The 17,450-nt window shown below is 32.8% G+C and overlaps 1 protein-coding gene across 1 annotated transcript; it reads right to left on the bottom strand.

Annotated features, from left to right (window-relative positions):
• Positions 1–1,739: 1,739 nt before the first annotated feature.
• On the bottom strand, positions 1,740–5,295 carry LOC120216893 (telomere repeat-binding factor 4-like). Its single transcript, XM_039214171.1, has 6 exons — positions 5,061–5,295; positions 4,281–4,486; positions 3,621–3,705; positions 2,902–2,985; positions 2,115–2,388; positions 1,740–2,017 (listed from the first exon to the last, which is right to left on the bottom strand). Exons 1-6 carry the CDS (start codon positions 5,208–5,210, stop codon positions 1,986–1,988), a joined length of 831 nt encoding a protein of 276 aa, XP_039070102.1. The 5' UTR covers positions 5,211–5,295; the 3' UTR covers positions 1,740–1,985.
• Between the last annotated feature and the right edge of the window lie 12,155 nt (positions 5,296–17,450).

The raw sequence follows: 17,450 nt of genomic DNA, 5'->3' as shown, positions 1-17,450 counted from the left end.
ACAGTGATTGTTTTATCCCCACCCAAGGGTTTCACTTGCTCACGTTCATTACGTAACTTCTTGACTTCCCGTTCATCCTTCAGCGGGGACCCTGGCTTCTCCAGGACCGCCAAGCCATCAACCATGGCAATAGTGTCCGGTGGCCTCCCAGCATGGGCGGTGAGTTCAACCAAAGTAGGGTTTACGTTCGGGTTCCCTAACGGCAGCATACTAGGGTTTTGATTGTTTAATATTCATTACAATATTTGACTTTTATATAACCAAAGTATAATTTAATTTTTAATAAAATTAATAATGCTTACATATAATCATTAAATAAAATTAAAATTATCAATTATTAATTATATTTTAAAAGTTAATTTAATGATTATATATAAAGAAATTATATAAAAAATAAATATAGTTTAAATAAAAATCTAAACCTTAGTTTTTTTTTTTTTTTTTTTAAAACTCAATTTAATGATTATACATTTATATGATATTGTATAATTTAGTCAAGTAAAGGTTAAACTTTCTATGCCACACATTGTATATACAATGCTGTAGATCATGACCAAATGAGGTGCTTAGTCCAGTGGTTTAAGCTTTCTCATGGAAAGGTTAAACTTGGGTTTGAATCCTTCAACTTCATATTATTCCTCCACCCTATTTTGTACTTAATCCGGCGATGACACGTGTCATAAACTGATTGGGTATAAAATAAATTAATAAAATATCATTCAATCTTGTAATGACATGTGTCATTGTCTAATTGGATATTAAATTTATTAAATTAATTTAAAACTATGACCAAATTGATTGAAAGTATAAATATTGAGGACCAAATGTGTGATTATACCAATTTTTTAACTTTCGTGTCACCTCCTTCATTAAATATTAACGGTTAATGGCTTGATTGAATGCATTTAAATAATTAGGTGACTTGATTGACAAAAATTCAAAAAATGGGGTTTTGAGTAGATTTCTACTCATTTTTGGATGTTTCATCCACTTTTTGATTTTTTTTATTATTCAGATAGCAATGAACATTTCTTCTAAATCAAGAAAGCGAATGAATAACAGCAGATAATCGAGCAGTCTGCTATTATTATTATTACCTAAATATGACATGTTGACATGTCGTTAAAATCTTTTAGAAAAAACAATTTCTAATCTCTAAACTTGACGACATTTACCCAGTCCCTAATTTTTTTATGGTCCACATTAGTCTTTGAACTTAGATTTTTTTTTTTACCTATTTTAATTTTTATGATGATGTGTCATTCTTAATTATGCAGTATGCCACACTTCCAAAATGACACATCATCCAAAAGACTGAAAATGGACAAAGTTACCAAGTTCATGGACTAATGTGAACTACAAAAAGAATCAAGGACCAAGTTGAAAATTTCATCAAATTCAAAAGCTAAACAAAATTATCCCTAAAAACAAATATGAATAATATAAACTTTTAACCGTTGAATAAATTTGTTAATAGGTGACAACATACAATTCATCGGGTGTGATGACACTTCAATTGATGGGAAATTTATACACTCTCAATGCATTAAATATAAATCTATTTACAATATACTTGTAAAATTTAGTGTAAATTGTACGTCGTACCATACAAATTTGCATACCCAAAATTCCATCACAATTGTAAATATAAATGTAGGTTCATTGCCAATGTCATGGGATGAAGCTGAATGAGTACATTCCTTACTATGATTCCAAAATGTACATTCCCCTAAACTAAATTTTGTTTCCAAAAGTCAAAACCGGTTTCCACTCTCATATAACGAGCTAATTGTACAATTAAACCTTATAATATACTAACTACATGAATCATCATAGATCTTGAATGGTCATAAATGCATTTCAATGCCGATGCATTGATTCATTCAACAAGATCAATGGACTCACAATTCACATACATACAAAGATGCCAAAAATTATAAAATAAAAGAAAGACAACTATCACTTACATTCTAGGAAGCTAAGACTCAAGCCAACAGAACTGTTTCACCTCGTGAACCTGTACCAACAAGAAAAAATAATTTATAATTAGGTTCCAGGGTATGAGGGAAAAAGATTATGCCCGAGAAATAGTATGAACGTGCAGCTTCTCATACATTGTTCATAGATTTCTTTCACTAGCTGAAGCATTGAATCGGTATCTTCTGCCATTTTGGAGACTCTTTCTGCCTCCTTCACGGCCTCAGCAGCTAAAAATGATTTATTTTCAGCTTCAGCAACTTTATAGGCGGCTGTGATTGCTGCTTCTGCCACTGTTTCACCAGAATTCACTGCACTAGAATTCTGCCATAAATGCATATCTTTTTGTTTAGGGGTAGGCGATTCCATTCCTGTCAATGTATCTTCTTTGATCTTGTAGCAATTTTGTACCTGCATTGGATGGTTCTGACATGAGTGAGAGGATGGCATCCGGATATGCGACCTTTAAAAACATCCACCATAAAATCACATTTTCAATTAAATGATTCTATAGTGTAATACAACATCAAAATTTCTTGCATATAAACTAATTATTTGCTAGCATGTCATCACCATAACCGATTTGCTAATAGTCATCTTTTAAATGCATAAACAGTAGAAGAGTTTCAACAATAGAGCCAAAGTTGTCTTCTTAAAGAGATCGGCGAATACAATTCTGATTGTCAATCTAGAGACACTTATGCAGTTAACTAATGTGAATGTGCAGAAAAGAATTAAAAACTTGAACAATTTAAGTATATTCTCTTCAATTTCCTGCAATTTTAGAAGTTTAGAATAGCATGGGAAAATGCCAGCTGTTGAAAGGATTTTTTCATCATGTTTAGCACACGCTCCAGAAGACCATATCTATATATATAAAAAAGGCAGTCAAAGGTATATTATTCATTATAGAAACACATTTACCTTTTCCAGTTTGCCTTGAGAAACAAGTCTTCTAAGCCTTGAACTTAGTAACCTTCTAAAATTTGGCGGAACCTCATGCCTTTGCTGCAGCATTGTAAATCCACACAGTTAATATCTATATTCCAAACATGCATAGATAAATAGATAGGGAAGACTAGATCAAATACACACACATGCAGATGGAAGAGAAAAGGCCCCGCAGGATAAAACATAGATATTCCAGTTTCACAATTTTAAGGAAAGAAGGATGTGATGTGCCTGTAAAAGTGAATTATTGCACTGTACTTTGCAGATAAAAATTCAAATTTATTGAAGGATTTGGACTAAAAAGTGAGGCATTGAGAAAAAGCGTTTGTTACATTTCTAAATACAGCCTGATATTAGTTGCAAGCTATCCAGCTCCAAGAAAGTACCTAAAATTATTTAATCTTTGTCTTCTACATTAAATAATATGAGATTCATGTTGACAGTCAGCATTTTAGCATCATGGCCCCGCAATTGAATCATCTAATGCAATATTAGGTCCCCGTTTGTAAAGAATTTGGTTACCACAGAGTGTTTGTGCGGAAATTTAACATTTTGTAACGATGCTCTATGTTCTAATCCACAATCTTCTTGCTAGTAGTATACTAGTATTGCAACTCCCTCAACATAAGATACATACAAGTGAAAGCTAAAAAGGGGGGGTAAAGAAAAAGAAGAAACAAATTCCATCTCACCTCAATGTATCTAACAATCGCACTTATATCGGATCCATTTGTATCTTTAATCGTTGAAAGGGCTTCAAAAATCATTGTGTTATACCTGGTAAAACCAAAATAATAATAATAATAATAATAATAATAATAATAATAATAATAAAAAGAAGAGAGATAGAATCAAGTAGCTAATGAAGAAGGGAGCATAACATATTTATCAAGCAACATGAACTCTCTGCATCTCAAAAAATAAATGGTTTAGACTATAGTAATCATATAATATGGTGTTCCAGTAAAGTTGCAAGGCAGTGTAGCATCGATTTAGAAACCACAAAAAAACTATGAAATCAAAAGTAGAAATTCAACTTAAGACTTACTAATATTTTATTTCAAATTTTACGGAAGATAAAATAATTATTATTGACATAAAATAAAAGTAGTAATGTAATGCAAACCATAATGATAATAATTATAAAAAAGAACCCTTCATACGCAAAGGGTATTTCAGATTTCTAATTGACCATGAAAAACCAAATTCAGACAAAATTCCTTATTACATCCAAAAAGCTCTAGCAAATAGGGATGTTCATTTTATTCCATTTCTCACACCACAGTTATGAGAAGATAAGTCTTCAAAACAGATGTCTTTTAGACATAGAACAGAAAGAATATAATACAAACCTAGGAGCATTCTTTCCATCTAAGCTGTTATTCGAAGAATCGCCCACAACATCATCAGTAGTTGCACTGAGAGCACGTGAAGCTGCTGGAGCTAAAGAATTGGGAGTGGTGGGAAGGGAAGCAACAATGGCTTTTACTTGGGGTGCTCTGGATTTGTCTCTGGCGCATTGATTATTGGTACTGACACTCAAATTCCGCCATTTATCCTGAAAACAATAGAAAAAATGAGAAAATCGTATAGTTCAACCACAATAGAGCAGGAAGAAATATATTCACCTAAACCAAGCATCATTCATATGGATATAGAAAACTAGAATTAGATAAACATTCAATCTTTAGTTTTGAGTTTTAACAGCCATCAAAATATAGGTTTCTTAATGACCATGTCCCCCGCCCCTGTAACCTTATATCACCCATTACTGCAATAAACCCACAACAAAATCTTGAATACTTCCAAAACTATACCAAGCTTAAATATTTGATATCATGAAGAACAAAACTTTTATTATGCAGTACCACTTAACATGTACATGAATTAAGGTTAAACGTTTAGTAGTTTAACCTTTAAGCACGTGCACTGTACAAATATTCCAGAATCCTTTTAAATTAACCTGTCTGTCACCATTCAACTAACGTCAAACTAACAGTCAGGGTTTCTTGACGTAAAATATCATCTCAATTAAAACAATGTGAAAAGGCAAAAATTGATACTCATAGGAAAATAATCCCTATAACCAAACAACAAACAAATCCAAAAATCAACTCAGACAAACGAAGAACCTTGAGGTCAATGTTGGAGCGGGTAGTGAGGAAAGGGGCAAATTCGGGATCTTTAAGGATGTTCTTCCACTTTCCAGGACCGTGTTTGGTGATTCCTGCCAGAAGAGCATCTTCTTCCTCCGCCGTCCATTTTTGTTTCTGGTTCCCCATTGTAGCCCTCCTCGCTTTGTGTATCTCCCAAGCTAAGATATAAACCCTAAAACACCAAGAAGGAACTATAATTTTGTTAAGTAGCTGCTGACCTTTTTGGAAAAGTTATTAGACCAATCCGTCCACACAGTATCATATTCGTATTTTCAATCAATAAAATACATTAATTTTATTTATTTTTTAAAATAATAAATAATTATTTAAAAATTACTTTATTTTTTATTAATTGAAAATTATTTTAAGATGAATAGATGGGTGAAGCGAATACATTTAATAATTTTTTGTTGTTTTACGAGTTCTTTTTTAAAAGTTAATAATTAATAAATTACCCTGATAACAACTAATAAAAGGATTGATAAATTCTTAATAATAAAATAAATAGAAAATATTTTATAATTATTTTAGATTATTTAGAAAATAAAATATTTTTAAAATTCGAGTTAGAATAGATATGTAGATAAAATATTTGAATATATGTATTAGTAACAGTTAACTTTTTATTGATAAAAAGAAAAAAAATTATAATAACTTTTTTTGAATAACATTATATTATAATTGTTTAGGTTATTAAAAGATAATTTAAATAATTTGTTTTTCTTCAATAAAAATAATTTTAATGTGTTATTTTCTTTTCATTGAAAACAAGTTTTGTAACTAAGGCCCTATGTATTGATTTGATTTTGTGACACACACATATAAAGACTGTACCTTTTTTATTCTCTAATGTTTGAGAATATTAAAAGTATTTTTTAAATGGGTTCTACAATTATTTTATATTATTTAAGTTATTAAATTATAATTTGAAAATTTTATAGAATATTACACTTTTAAAAAATTATTTAAAAAATTATTTTTATATTTAATAAATTTTGAATTTTGAATTTTTATTATTTTCATTTAATTTTTTTGTGTTAAAATGATACAAAAATATATAAAAATTAAATTTTAATTAAAATTAAGAAATCAAATGAAATAGTATTTATTTATTTATTTAATATATCATATATTATACTTGATGATAAAATAATTATAATCATTCATAAATGTATATTAAATTTTATATTTATTTTATTTTTAAAAGTTTAATAATTAAAATAATATAAAATACTCTCTATCTTATAAATATATCCCGGAGGTGGTACCTAACACCTTATCCCGAGCTCCATCAGAGCTAACCTTCACCCATCCCGGATGTGGCTGTGTCCAACAAATGTTCCTGTGAGTCGGGTCGAGCATCAAAGGTCGTTGGCACCTTTCAGTAGCCAAAACTTTGCACTTTAAACCCCCATAAGGATTTACTACGCTCCAGCACTGATCTGCTGTCTTCCCCAAGTGAATCGAAAACCATCGAATTACGATGTAACCAAATATTTCACACAATTGACCCAAACAGAACGTCCTAGTGTTCTACCTGGCCAACAAAGTCTGCTGCATTTCCAAGATTCAGTTCTAACCAATCGTGCAGCTCCAACGCGAGAAACTCTTGACAGTTTTTTACCTTTCAGGATTGCCGTCCATGTGTAAGTTAAGTTAAAATTCTAGATATCATATTTCCATATTTTCAAATTTCCAAATTTTCAAAACAATTTTGATAAAAATAGTGATAACATCTTTTTTATGTTTTCATATTTTCATTTATTTTTGTTTTCATTTTCTAGAAATTATTTTCCAATTTTACAACTGAACACGTTTCTTCAATGTTTTATATTTTCTAAGAAAATAAAAATAATCAATATTTTCTAAAACTAAATGGGCCCTTAAATTCTTATATAATTTAAATATTTTCTTTATATATTTTATATATAATCCGTTTTAGTCTTTTAAAATTTTATAAATATATGTTAATGACAGTCGAGACTTTGGTTAAACGATACTCAGTAGACAATACATGCTAAGACAGATTAATTTGAAAACCTCATCTCATAATAATGTTTGATTTAATACCCCAACAACAATATATGGTTTCAATTATCATATGATTCCGACCAAGTCCCAAACAAACAAAATCGGACGAAGAGACATAAACACCAAATCGGGGCAAACGAGAGCATTAAAGAAAATGATGCCCTACATTATAAAACTAAACCGAACTTTCCATTCAGACAACAACAATCTCATTATCAAAATCCAAAACATGCAGAGTGTCATAACCAATTTTCAACAAAACAATTTGATATAGTTTTAAAAACAATTATGACTTTAATTTGGAAAATTTGGTGATTTTGGAATTGATTTGAATAAAATAGAAAAGGAGTCGCCATCGACCTTTGAGTTAGGTAGGTCGAATACCTAAAACCGTCTTTCAAAACAATTTTAAGGAAAATCATTTTTTAAGACAAAATTTAGTCTGCGTCACCAAAGATTCAATTTAATGGATTCGGGAGTCGGTTACGTGTGGGAAAGGGTAAACACCCCACAGCGCCCAGAATTGGTACTGTGTCACTTACGCATTGTCGTAATGGTGGAAATTACGAATCGAATATAAAATTAAAATATGATCCATTTATTGAAATATAATTAATTTGCTTGGAATCAATTAATTAGAGAAAATCCTTTAACTCGAAAAGAAATCTCGAAATTAACAATCCTTCATCAGGAAAACTAACTCGACTATTTCTTATCAATAAAAAATATTCACTCATCATTGATTTTAAAAATGCAAATCGAATATAAAAAAAATGAAGTCTACATTTAAAAAATAAATTGATTAACTAAAAATGAATCGAATATAAAAATGTAGAATTAAGATTAACAATTCGCATGGAATGAAATAAATTATTATTTAGTCATTCATTGCAATATTTGGATTAAAGTGAAAAAATTAATAATGAGCGAAATATAATTAATTTATTTCAAGTTTGTATTTAATTCGAATGTCATATGGGATTACATCACTTCGACCAAGTGGTGTTTTCCATGCCCATTCTACAAATACCGTTCTCGAAACATATTCAGACAATATTTAAATAAAGAAATACAATGGAAACAAATATAAATAAAATATGCGAAACTAAATATTTATAAAAAATAAAGTTAAACATATTTATTTACAAAAAATATAAATAAATACATGACATAAAAAATATGTACATACATAAAGAGTTGGCATACAAGCAAAATAATTTTACAAACTGAAATTAAATGACCAAAAATAAGTATTTTTAAGTTACAAGGACCAATATAGCAAAAACATACACTCAATGGACCAAAATAGTACAAACAAGAATTTAAAGGACTCCAAAGGGCTAAAATAACAATAACAGAAAGTTAAAGGGCTTTAAACTGTAAAAATAGAATCTTAAGGGACTAAATAGCAGAAACAGACATTTAAGAGACTAAATAGTAACATACAACAAACTTAAGTACTAAACTACAATTACAAATAAACCAGAGCCTATACAGCAAATATTAAACATGCAAGTACCAAAAATAAAAAAACCCACAAATAACATTTAGGACTAAAATGAAATTTTACAGAAACATGGAGGAACAAAAAGTAATTAACCCAAAGCTAAAACAGTGACTAAAATATAACAATTGCAAATATGGTGGCTAAATTCAAACATCCATAAAATATCACAACCCACGAAAATAGTGACTAGGATGAAACTATTACAAACATTATGGCCAAAGTTAAATGTTAATAATAATAACATAGCATTTAATAATAGGACTAAAGCATAAGAACCGAAAATAATGTGCTAAAAAAACTAATAAAATAAGACTTCATTTAATGACCGAAATATGTGATTACAAACTATAAGGGACCTAACATGTAGTTAACCCTTAAATCCCCAAAAACGGGTATGAGTTTACAAGGTCACAGGGACCAAGACAACTATTATCCCTCAAATAACAGCTTGGTCTCCTCTCTTAGCCCAAAACGACGCCGTCTCCTTTGGTATATATGCTAAATTAAGGGTTTTCTCAGAACCCTATTCTCATTTACCCTCATCAGCCGTCTCTCTCTTTGCCCTCTCCATTTCTCTTCTCACGAGAGAGAAAGGAAAAACCTTTCTGCTGCCATCGATGGGAGTCACAACCGTGACTCAGGCCACCACATCTCGGTGGCCAAGGGAAAGATTACGCCCAAACACCCTTATTCTTTTCCTTACCCTTAAAAAAACCTAAAACAAAACTAAACCCCTCCCTCTCAAAACCTAAAATGAAAATCAACCCCCAAGGTAAAACATATACCTTCAAGGACGGAGTACTGTGGCTCCGGTGAGACACCGATGGTGGCAGATGAACCAAAGGTGAGAGCTTCCTTCTTATTTTTCTTCTTTTTTTTTCCTTCTATTTTCATTTTTTTTTCCGAATCTCCTCTCTCTGTCCTCTTCTTTTCGTTCTCTCCATTCAATTTATGGTCTTCTTTAGATAGATATCATGAGATCTAGAATATATGAACCAAAGGTGAGAGCTTCCTTCTTATTTTTCTTCTTTTTTTTCCTTCTATTTTCGTTTTTTTTTTTTCCGAATCTCCTCTCTCTGTCCTCTTCTTTTCGTTCTCTCCATTCAATTTATGGTCTTCTTTAGATAGATATCATGAGATCTAGAATATAGGGCATGAGCTTCTGATTTTTTTAATCTGTTAAATCCCGAAGAATCGAGATTTAATCTTAGTTTTTAATGGGTTCTGGATTTGAGGGTGATTTGGTCCACTGTTGATGATGTTTCATTTTCTGTTTGATTGGTTCTGCTGTAGATGACTGTGGTGACGTGGGAACGGCGGCTGGACCATCGGAGTGGGCCGGAACAGTAACGGCGGTGTGGCATCCTTTCCTCTGTTGGGGCGGCTGATGATGATTAGGGTAAACCCTAATCTATATTTGGGTTACTGAGTGGGCCTGGGATTGGTATTGGGCCTGAACCGGGTTTGGGCTCCAGCTTGTTGGGTATGCTGCGGGATTGGGCCAGTTCATTTGTATCTGCTGTTGGGCTTAGGGATTAGGCCTGCAAAAATTTGTAATATATTAATAACAATAAATAAGCATAATAATAATAATAATAATATAATAATAATAATAATAATAATAATAATAATAATAATAATAATAATAATAATAATAATAATAATAATAATAATAATAATAATAATTACAATTAGATAGAAAAGACCCGGACAAAAACGGGTGTCTACAGCTGCCCCTCTTTGCACATTCTTGTGTTAACAAGAATAGGGCAAAGATGACAAGACATCTCGTTTTTGTCTGGTTCTCTCCTTTTTAAACTTAGAAATTGGATAATGTTGGTTGTTGGGGACGACACTGATCATACGTGATGAAGAGTTCGGGTCGTCTAAGGGTGACATGGTTCCTACGTGATGAGGAAATCTGGTCGAGGGTTGACACTGCTCATACGTGATGAAGAGTTCTTGGCCATCTTAAGGTGATAACACGGTTCCTACGTGATGAGGACGGCTGGTTATCTATGGTTGACACAGCTCCTACGTGATGAGGAGATCTGGTTTGGGGAATGACACGGCTCATACGTGATGAAGAGTTCTGGCCATCTAAAGGTGATAACACGGTTCCTACGTGATGAGGACGGCTGGTTATCTATAGTTGACACGGCTCCTACGTGATGAGGAGATCTGGTTTGGGGAATGACACGGCTCATACGTGATGAAGAGTTCTGGCCATCTAAAGGTGATAACACGGTTCCTACGTGATGAGGACGGCTGGTTATCTATAGTTGACACGTCTCCTACGTGATGAGGAGATCTGGTTTGGGGAATGACACGGCTCATACGTGATGAAGAGTTCTGTCCATCTAAAGGTGATAACACGGTTCCTACGTGATGAGGACGGCTGGTTATCTATAGTTGACACGGCTCCTACGTGATGAGGAGATCTGGTCTGGGGATGACACGGTTCCTACATGATGAGGACGGCTGGCCATCTTTAGGAGTTATGGTTTCAAGAGAAACCAATTCAAAGATTTGTTTCAAAAGAAACAGACTCGAAGATTTGTTTCAAGAAAAACAAGCTCAAAGATAATGTGTTTCAAAAGCAACTGTCTCGAAAGAGACAAAATTCATTTCAAATGAAACAACTCAAAAGATGACGTTTAAAGGGAATTGTCTCAAGCGAGACAAAATTTATTTTTAAGGGAAACGTTCTCAAATATCTGTGTTTCATGGGAAACTGTCTCAAATGAGACAAAATTCATTTCAAGGGAAACGATCTCAAAGATGTTTGTTTTGTTTCAAGGGAAACAAATTCAATGATGGTAAATTTTGTTTTCCAAAGAAACAAACGCAAAGATTTTTCTCAAAGAAACTGTCTCGAGAGAAACAAAATTTTGTTTCCAAAGAAAGAGATTCAATGATTTTTTTTTTTAAAAGACATTTTCATAAGAGACAAAACTTTGTTTTTCAGAAAACTGTATCTTAGTGAGACAAAATTTTGTTTCCAAAGAAACATACTCAGATTTTTCTTCAAAAGAAACTGTTTTAAGGGATAAAACCTTGTTTCCAGAGAAACGAACTCAAAGATGATCTTGTTTTAAGAGAAAATGTTTTAAGAGACAAAATTCGTTTCAAGGGAAACGACTCAAAGATGACATTGAAGGAAACTGTCTCATGCGAGATAAAATTTGTTTTAATAGAAACGATCTCAAAGGTGGGTATTTTCAAAAGAAGTTGTCTCGAGAGACAAAATTTTGTTTCAAAGGAAACAAACTCAAAGATTTTTTTTTTTTCAAAAGAAATTGTCTTTAAGAGATAAAATTTTGTTTCAAAAGAAACAGACTCAAAGATGGATCACATCTTAAGTGAGACCAAATTTGTTTCAAATGAAACAATCTCAAAAGTTAGTTTTTCATTAGAAACTGTCTCAAGAGACAACATTTGTTTTTAAAGAAATAGACTCAAAGATGATTTTGTTAAGAGAAACAAACTCAAAGATTTTCAAAATGAACGTATTCAAAGATTTACTTCAAGAGAAACTGTCTCAAGATATACAAAATTCATTTTAAGAGAAACAGATTCAAAGATTTTTTTTCCAAAAGAAATTATCTTAAGAGAGACAAAATTTTGTTTCCAAAGAAACAGACTCAAAGATTTTTGTTTCAAAAGAAATTATCTTAAGAGAGACAAAATTTTGTTTCCAAAGAAACAAACTCAAAGATTTTTGTTTCAAAAGAAACTATCTTAAGATTTTTTTCACAAAATTGTCTCAAGAGAGACAAAACTTTGTTTCAAAATAAATAGACTCAAAGATTTTTTTTTTCAAACGAAACAACTCACAGATTTTTATTCCAAAGGAACAAACTCCAAGATTTTTATTCAAAAGGAACAAACTCAAAGATTTTTCAAGAGGAACAAACTCAAGATTTTTTCAAGAGGAACAAACTCAAAGATTTTTTCCTCAAAAGAAATTGTCTTTAAGAGATAAAAAATCGTTTTAAAAGATTCAAATATTGTCGATTTTGTTTATATGGAAATAATCTCAAAGGTGTTTTCAAAAGTGTTTATTTTTTTTCAAATGAAACAATTTCAGGATTTGTTAAAAGGGGAAACTGTCTCGTGCGAGACAAATCAGCTTTGAAAATCTCAAGTGATATTAATTTTGCTTTAAGTACAACAACCTTGAAATTTGTATTATGAGAGAAAATGATGTCTCAAGCGAGACGAAATTTGCTTTAAGATATAGTCTCAAATGAGACAAAATTTGTTTTTAGAGAAATTGTCTCAAGCGAGACAAAGTTTGTTTTTGAGAAAACGATCTCAAGTGAGATCAACTTTGTTTAATGTGAAACAAATTCGAAATTTGGATCTCAAAGGGAAAAGGTCTCAAGCGAGACGAAATTTGTTTTGAAAGAAACAACAATCTAAGGTGAGATTAATTTTGTTTTTAGTGAATCAAATTCAAAATTTGTATCTCAAAGGAAAAATGTCTCAAGCGAGACGCAATTTGTTTTAAAATTCTCAAAATTTGTGGAAAAATGTCTCAAGCGAGATGAAATTTGTTTTGAAATAGATACGATCTCAAATGAGATCAACTTTGTTTAATGTGAAACAAATTCGAAATTTGGATCTCAAAGGGAAAAGGTCTCAAATGAGACGAAATTTGTTTTGAAATAAATTGTCTCAAGCGAGACAAAATTTGTTTTTAGAAAAATCTCAAAATTTGTGGAAAAATGTCTCATGCGAGACATAATTTGTTTTAAAGAGAAAGTTGTCTCAAGCGAGACAAAATAAAATTTGTTTTTAAGAAAACTATCTCTAGTGAGACGACACTTTATTTATTATTATTATTTTTTTCACAAAATAATCTCAATAGCTCAAAGTTTGTCTATTGATTCCTGCATGTTGAGGAAACGTCTTCAGAAGATCTGATTGTTGACTTCAGGAAGCCAAATATGTGGATTGCATTGTTCTTTCAAGTTGAAAACGTCTGGTTATTTCCGAGCTCTTATTTCCTGAAAAGATCAGAATGATGCATTTTGACTAACTATCTTGGATGTTATGATAGATGTCAATATGAAATTTATTTGATTATTCCTCAAGTGAGGAGAAAAATGTCTTTAATACACATGATGATAAATGTTTGATACAAATTTTATGTATCATGTATGTATGTGTATGTATGTATGTATGTATGTATGTATGTGTATACTTTTCTCGATCTAGAAGGAGAATGATCGCGAGAGCCGTCTTCACTCTATCATTGATTCAACTTGTCCGTATTTCCACCAATGTGTACTCTTACAAACCTTGACCTGAGACCATTTGTTTATTCCATCAAATTTTGCCCTAAAATTTAGCTTCTCTTGCCCCAGCTTCGATCTTGAGCTTCAGATAGATATTTTTTTTGAATTCCAAGATACGCCTCCAGAGAGATTATCTTGTTTGAAAATGTTTTTCTTCTTCTTGAATTTTCAAAATTTTGAAAAATATTGCCTCCTTCTAAGTTTCACAATTGAAGCCAATCATAAAACATGAATTCATTGGATATCAAGAGAATCAAATGCTCTTTTAATCATTGATAGTTACAAATCTTTGACAAATATCAAGATCGACAGGTGGGTTTAGAGGTTGGCTACCTAAATTCTAAGGTGTGTTTCATCCATTGGTCCTTGTGAAGGTAATGTCATACCCCTCTTTCTTGATTTGGCACTTTAATCAGCGGCGAACAAAATGACACAACTAGTATAGTCACTTGCTAAACTCTTTAGAACACTTTTGTTTCAGTTCTCTGAAATCTTCAATTTGTTCAAGCTTCGTAGACTTACCTAGTCAAGGTAGTGCAGAAATATCGGTCTAAAAACGAGAATTCTGAGTGCTCGTGTGAAGTCGACTATAACAGGCGTTCCTCAACTCCCTTAGTCCATATTCGCCGAAACTCCTTATTTAGTAAATTTGATTTAATTTGCCATTGTTTGGCTAGCTGAATTCAGCTTTATTGTACATATATTTTATAATTGCCTTTATCAAGCTAGCTGAAGGATTCATGTCATCACAAAGTCTTCGACTTGACAACCACAGTGGAGCATACACCGGATTGCCAAGTACCCGATCAATGTCATGGTTTGAATGTAATCTATTCATAAAGCCAGGGCTTTCGAATTTCCTCTATTACCAATTGCTTTAGCGGAATAGCTCAGCTTTATTGTATACATATATATGTTTTTTTTTGTTTGTTTACGGATTCCATTTCTTAAGCTTGCTGAGGAAAACCTGTTATAGTCTCGGTGTTTGTTAAAGGTCAGAAAATCTCATCGTTAGAGTTTAATTCCCAAGCAACTGACCTAAACTAGATTCATCTACTTGACCATTCCATCTGAGAAGATTATGATCATCTTTGAACGTCATAACCAATTAGTTTTGCATTCTCATGTGCTAGTTGCCCCATTTTATCCGCTCCTAACACATACCTGAATGCCAAACCCTTTGATTGACTCTTTATGTGAATAGAAAACTAGCTCGGTCCCTACAAGAAAACGGTATGTATTCTGGTGCACCTCTGGATTAGGATCAAGGGGTCATTATTTTGCAGGGTTCAATCTTGTCATTTATCAAAGATTTACAACCTCATTTATTAAAAAGCTTTTAATTAAAATAATATTCAAAGAATTCAGGATTAAAATTTGCTCATTGTCATTTTTTCAAAAGGAAGTATTTTATTTACAATGTTCGAACGTCAAGTGACTTACAAAAATTTAAACATAAGAAGAACAAAAGAAAAACAAATTCAAACAAGATGAGAATGCAACAAAATCTCCTGATGGATGCCCCGACCGACTTCCGATCAGAATGCCCCATTACACATTGAACGTTAATGTCCCTGAATCGATCAAATCTTGGACCTTGCACTTTAATGCCCTACAATTCTCAGTGGTATGCCCTGAGATCCCAATGTGATAGCTGCATATGGCATTAATATCATGGCCTTCAGGATATGGGTCAGTTCTTGGTTTGGATTGAACTGGAATCACCAGGTTGTTCTCAATTAGAGCTGGGAGCAATTCCTCATATGTCATCGGAATTGGATTGATGCATGTCTTTTTACGAAAAACATTATGAGACACGGTCCCCAGATTAGTTAAATCCACTAGACTGACCTCAGCTCTTTCATCAATGCCAGTATGGCTAGTACCACATATCTGGCCATTATTAATAGCTCTTTCAATCATTTCTCCACACATGACAATGTCAGAGAAACTCTTAGTGGCAACCCCTATCATGTAGTCGATATAAGGAGACTGTAATGTATCTATGAATAGAGTGATGAACTCTCTTTCAGTCATTGGTGGATGCACTTGAGATGCAATATCCCTCCATCGTTGTACGTACTGTCGAAAACTCTCATAATTCTTTATCCCCATATTCTGAAGCATTGTTCGATCGGGGGCCATATCAATCATGTGCTTGTATTGGCCCAGAAAAGCACTAGCCAAATCCCTCCAGGAGCGGACTTGAGAACGACTCAGTTGGTGGTACCACCTTGAAGCGAGTCCAATCAAACTGTCTTGAAAGCAGTGGATCAACATCTGATCATTGTTAGTATATCTAGTCATTCTTCGAATAAACATCGTGAGGTGGGCATTGGGGCAACTGGTTCCCCTGTACTTTTCAAACTCGGGCATCTTGAATTTGGGCGGGAGCACCAAGTCGGGAACTAGTACTAGTTCTGTTGCATCCATCCCGTTGTGAGAGGTTTGTCCTCTCATTCCCTGAAATGTCTCTCTGCACCACTGTTTCAAATTCTCTGGGATCTCGTTCTTGGCTCTTCTCGTCGCTTGGCGACTAGGAATCCTGTTGGACGAGATAAGTGGTTGTGAATTAGCATGTGCCTTCACACATTCAACTGTTTCACGGGTCAAGGAAATTTTCTCTCTACCTTTTCCTTGGTTAAGCTCAGCCATTTTTGCTACCATTTGGCCAACTATGTCCTTTTGGTTTTGCAAGATACGATCCACGGTGGTCTTTTGCATCTGCTCCATTTTAACCTCCCACTCAGCTTGCATCTTTTGTAAACTCTCTTCTAGCTCTTTCTTCAATTGCTCGAATTTTGCATCCATTCTCAATACTGTGTGAATGCAGTTGCACAGTTAGAAGTGTTTCCTTAAAGTTTCCCGCAAGGTATGATTAATGCATGTAACAATGCTTAAATGAATGTTGTACAAAATATAATGATGAAAATGCAGATGCAAAAATATTGATCCCAACGACGAATATTTTAGAACAAATCTTCACCAGAGACAAAAGTTTTCACATTACAAGACAGTCCCCTTTACAGACTTGACTTCGCTTACATGGTTGAGTCTGAAGTAGATCGATGCTTCGTCTCGGATCTTCGTCCTCGAAAATGATGCCCCTCATTGCTATGTAACCTAACTCGGTTGAGGCCCAGCGGTGTTGAAGTCATTACGCCACTCTTCAATGATTAGAGTTGGAATGATCGTAAAAGAGAATCTACTACAGGATTCTTCCTCAAATCAATGGATCGTCATTTCAGTATCGGATATTGCACGATCATCGAGCAATTCTCATTTTAGTACCCTTACCTTCTTTAAGCCCTCGATGCATGTCTTTATATGTGACTGCTTGATTGAAAAACTTTTATCTCTTCTTGAGAAAATTTTCTCTCGAATATCCCCTTGCTGATCAACATTTTCGCATTATGTTATGATGATGCAATGCAAAGAAGAATGAGAAAAAGACACAAACAACAGAAAATAGATAAGTTAGTGCACACAAATGAAAGAAAAGAAATTAGTTAGTACATGTAAAAT

The sequence above is a fragment of the Hibiscus syriacus genome, unplaced genomic scaffold (genome assembly GCF_006381635.1).
Source record: "Hibiscus syriacus cultivar Baekdansim isolate YM2019G1 unplaced genomic scaffold, ASM638163v2 tig00110174_pilon, whole genome shotgun sequence".
In the NCBI taxonomy this organism is placed as follows: domain Eukaryota; kingdom Viridiplantae; phylum Streptophyta; class Magnoliopsida; order Malvales; family Malvaceae; genus Hibiscus; species Hibiscus syriacus.
This window is presented reverse-complemented; position numbering and strand designations above follow the sequence as displayed.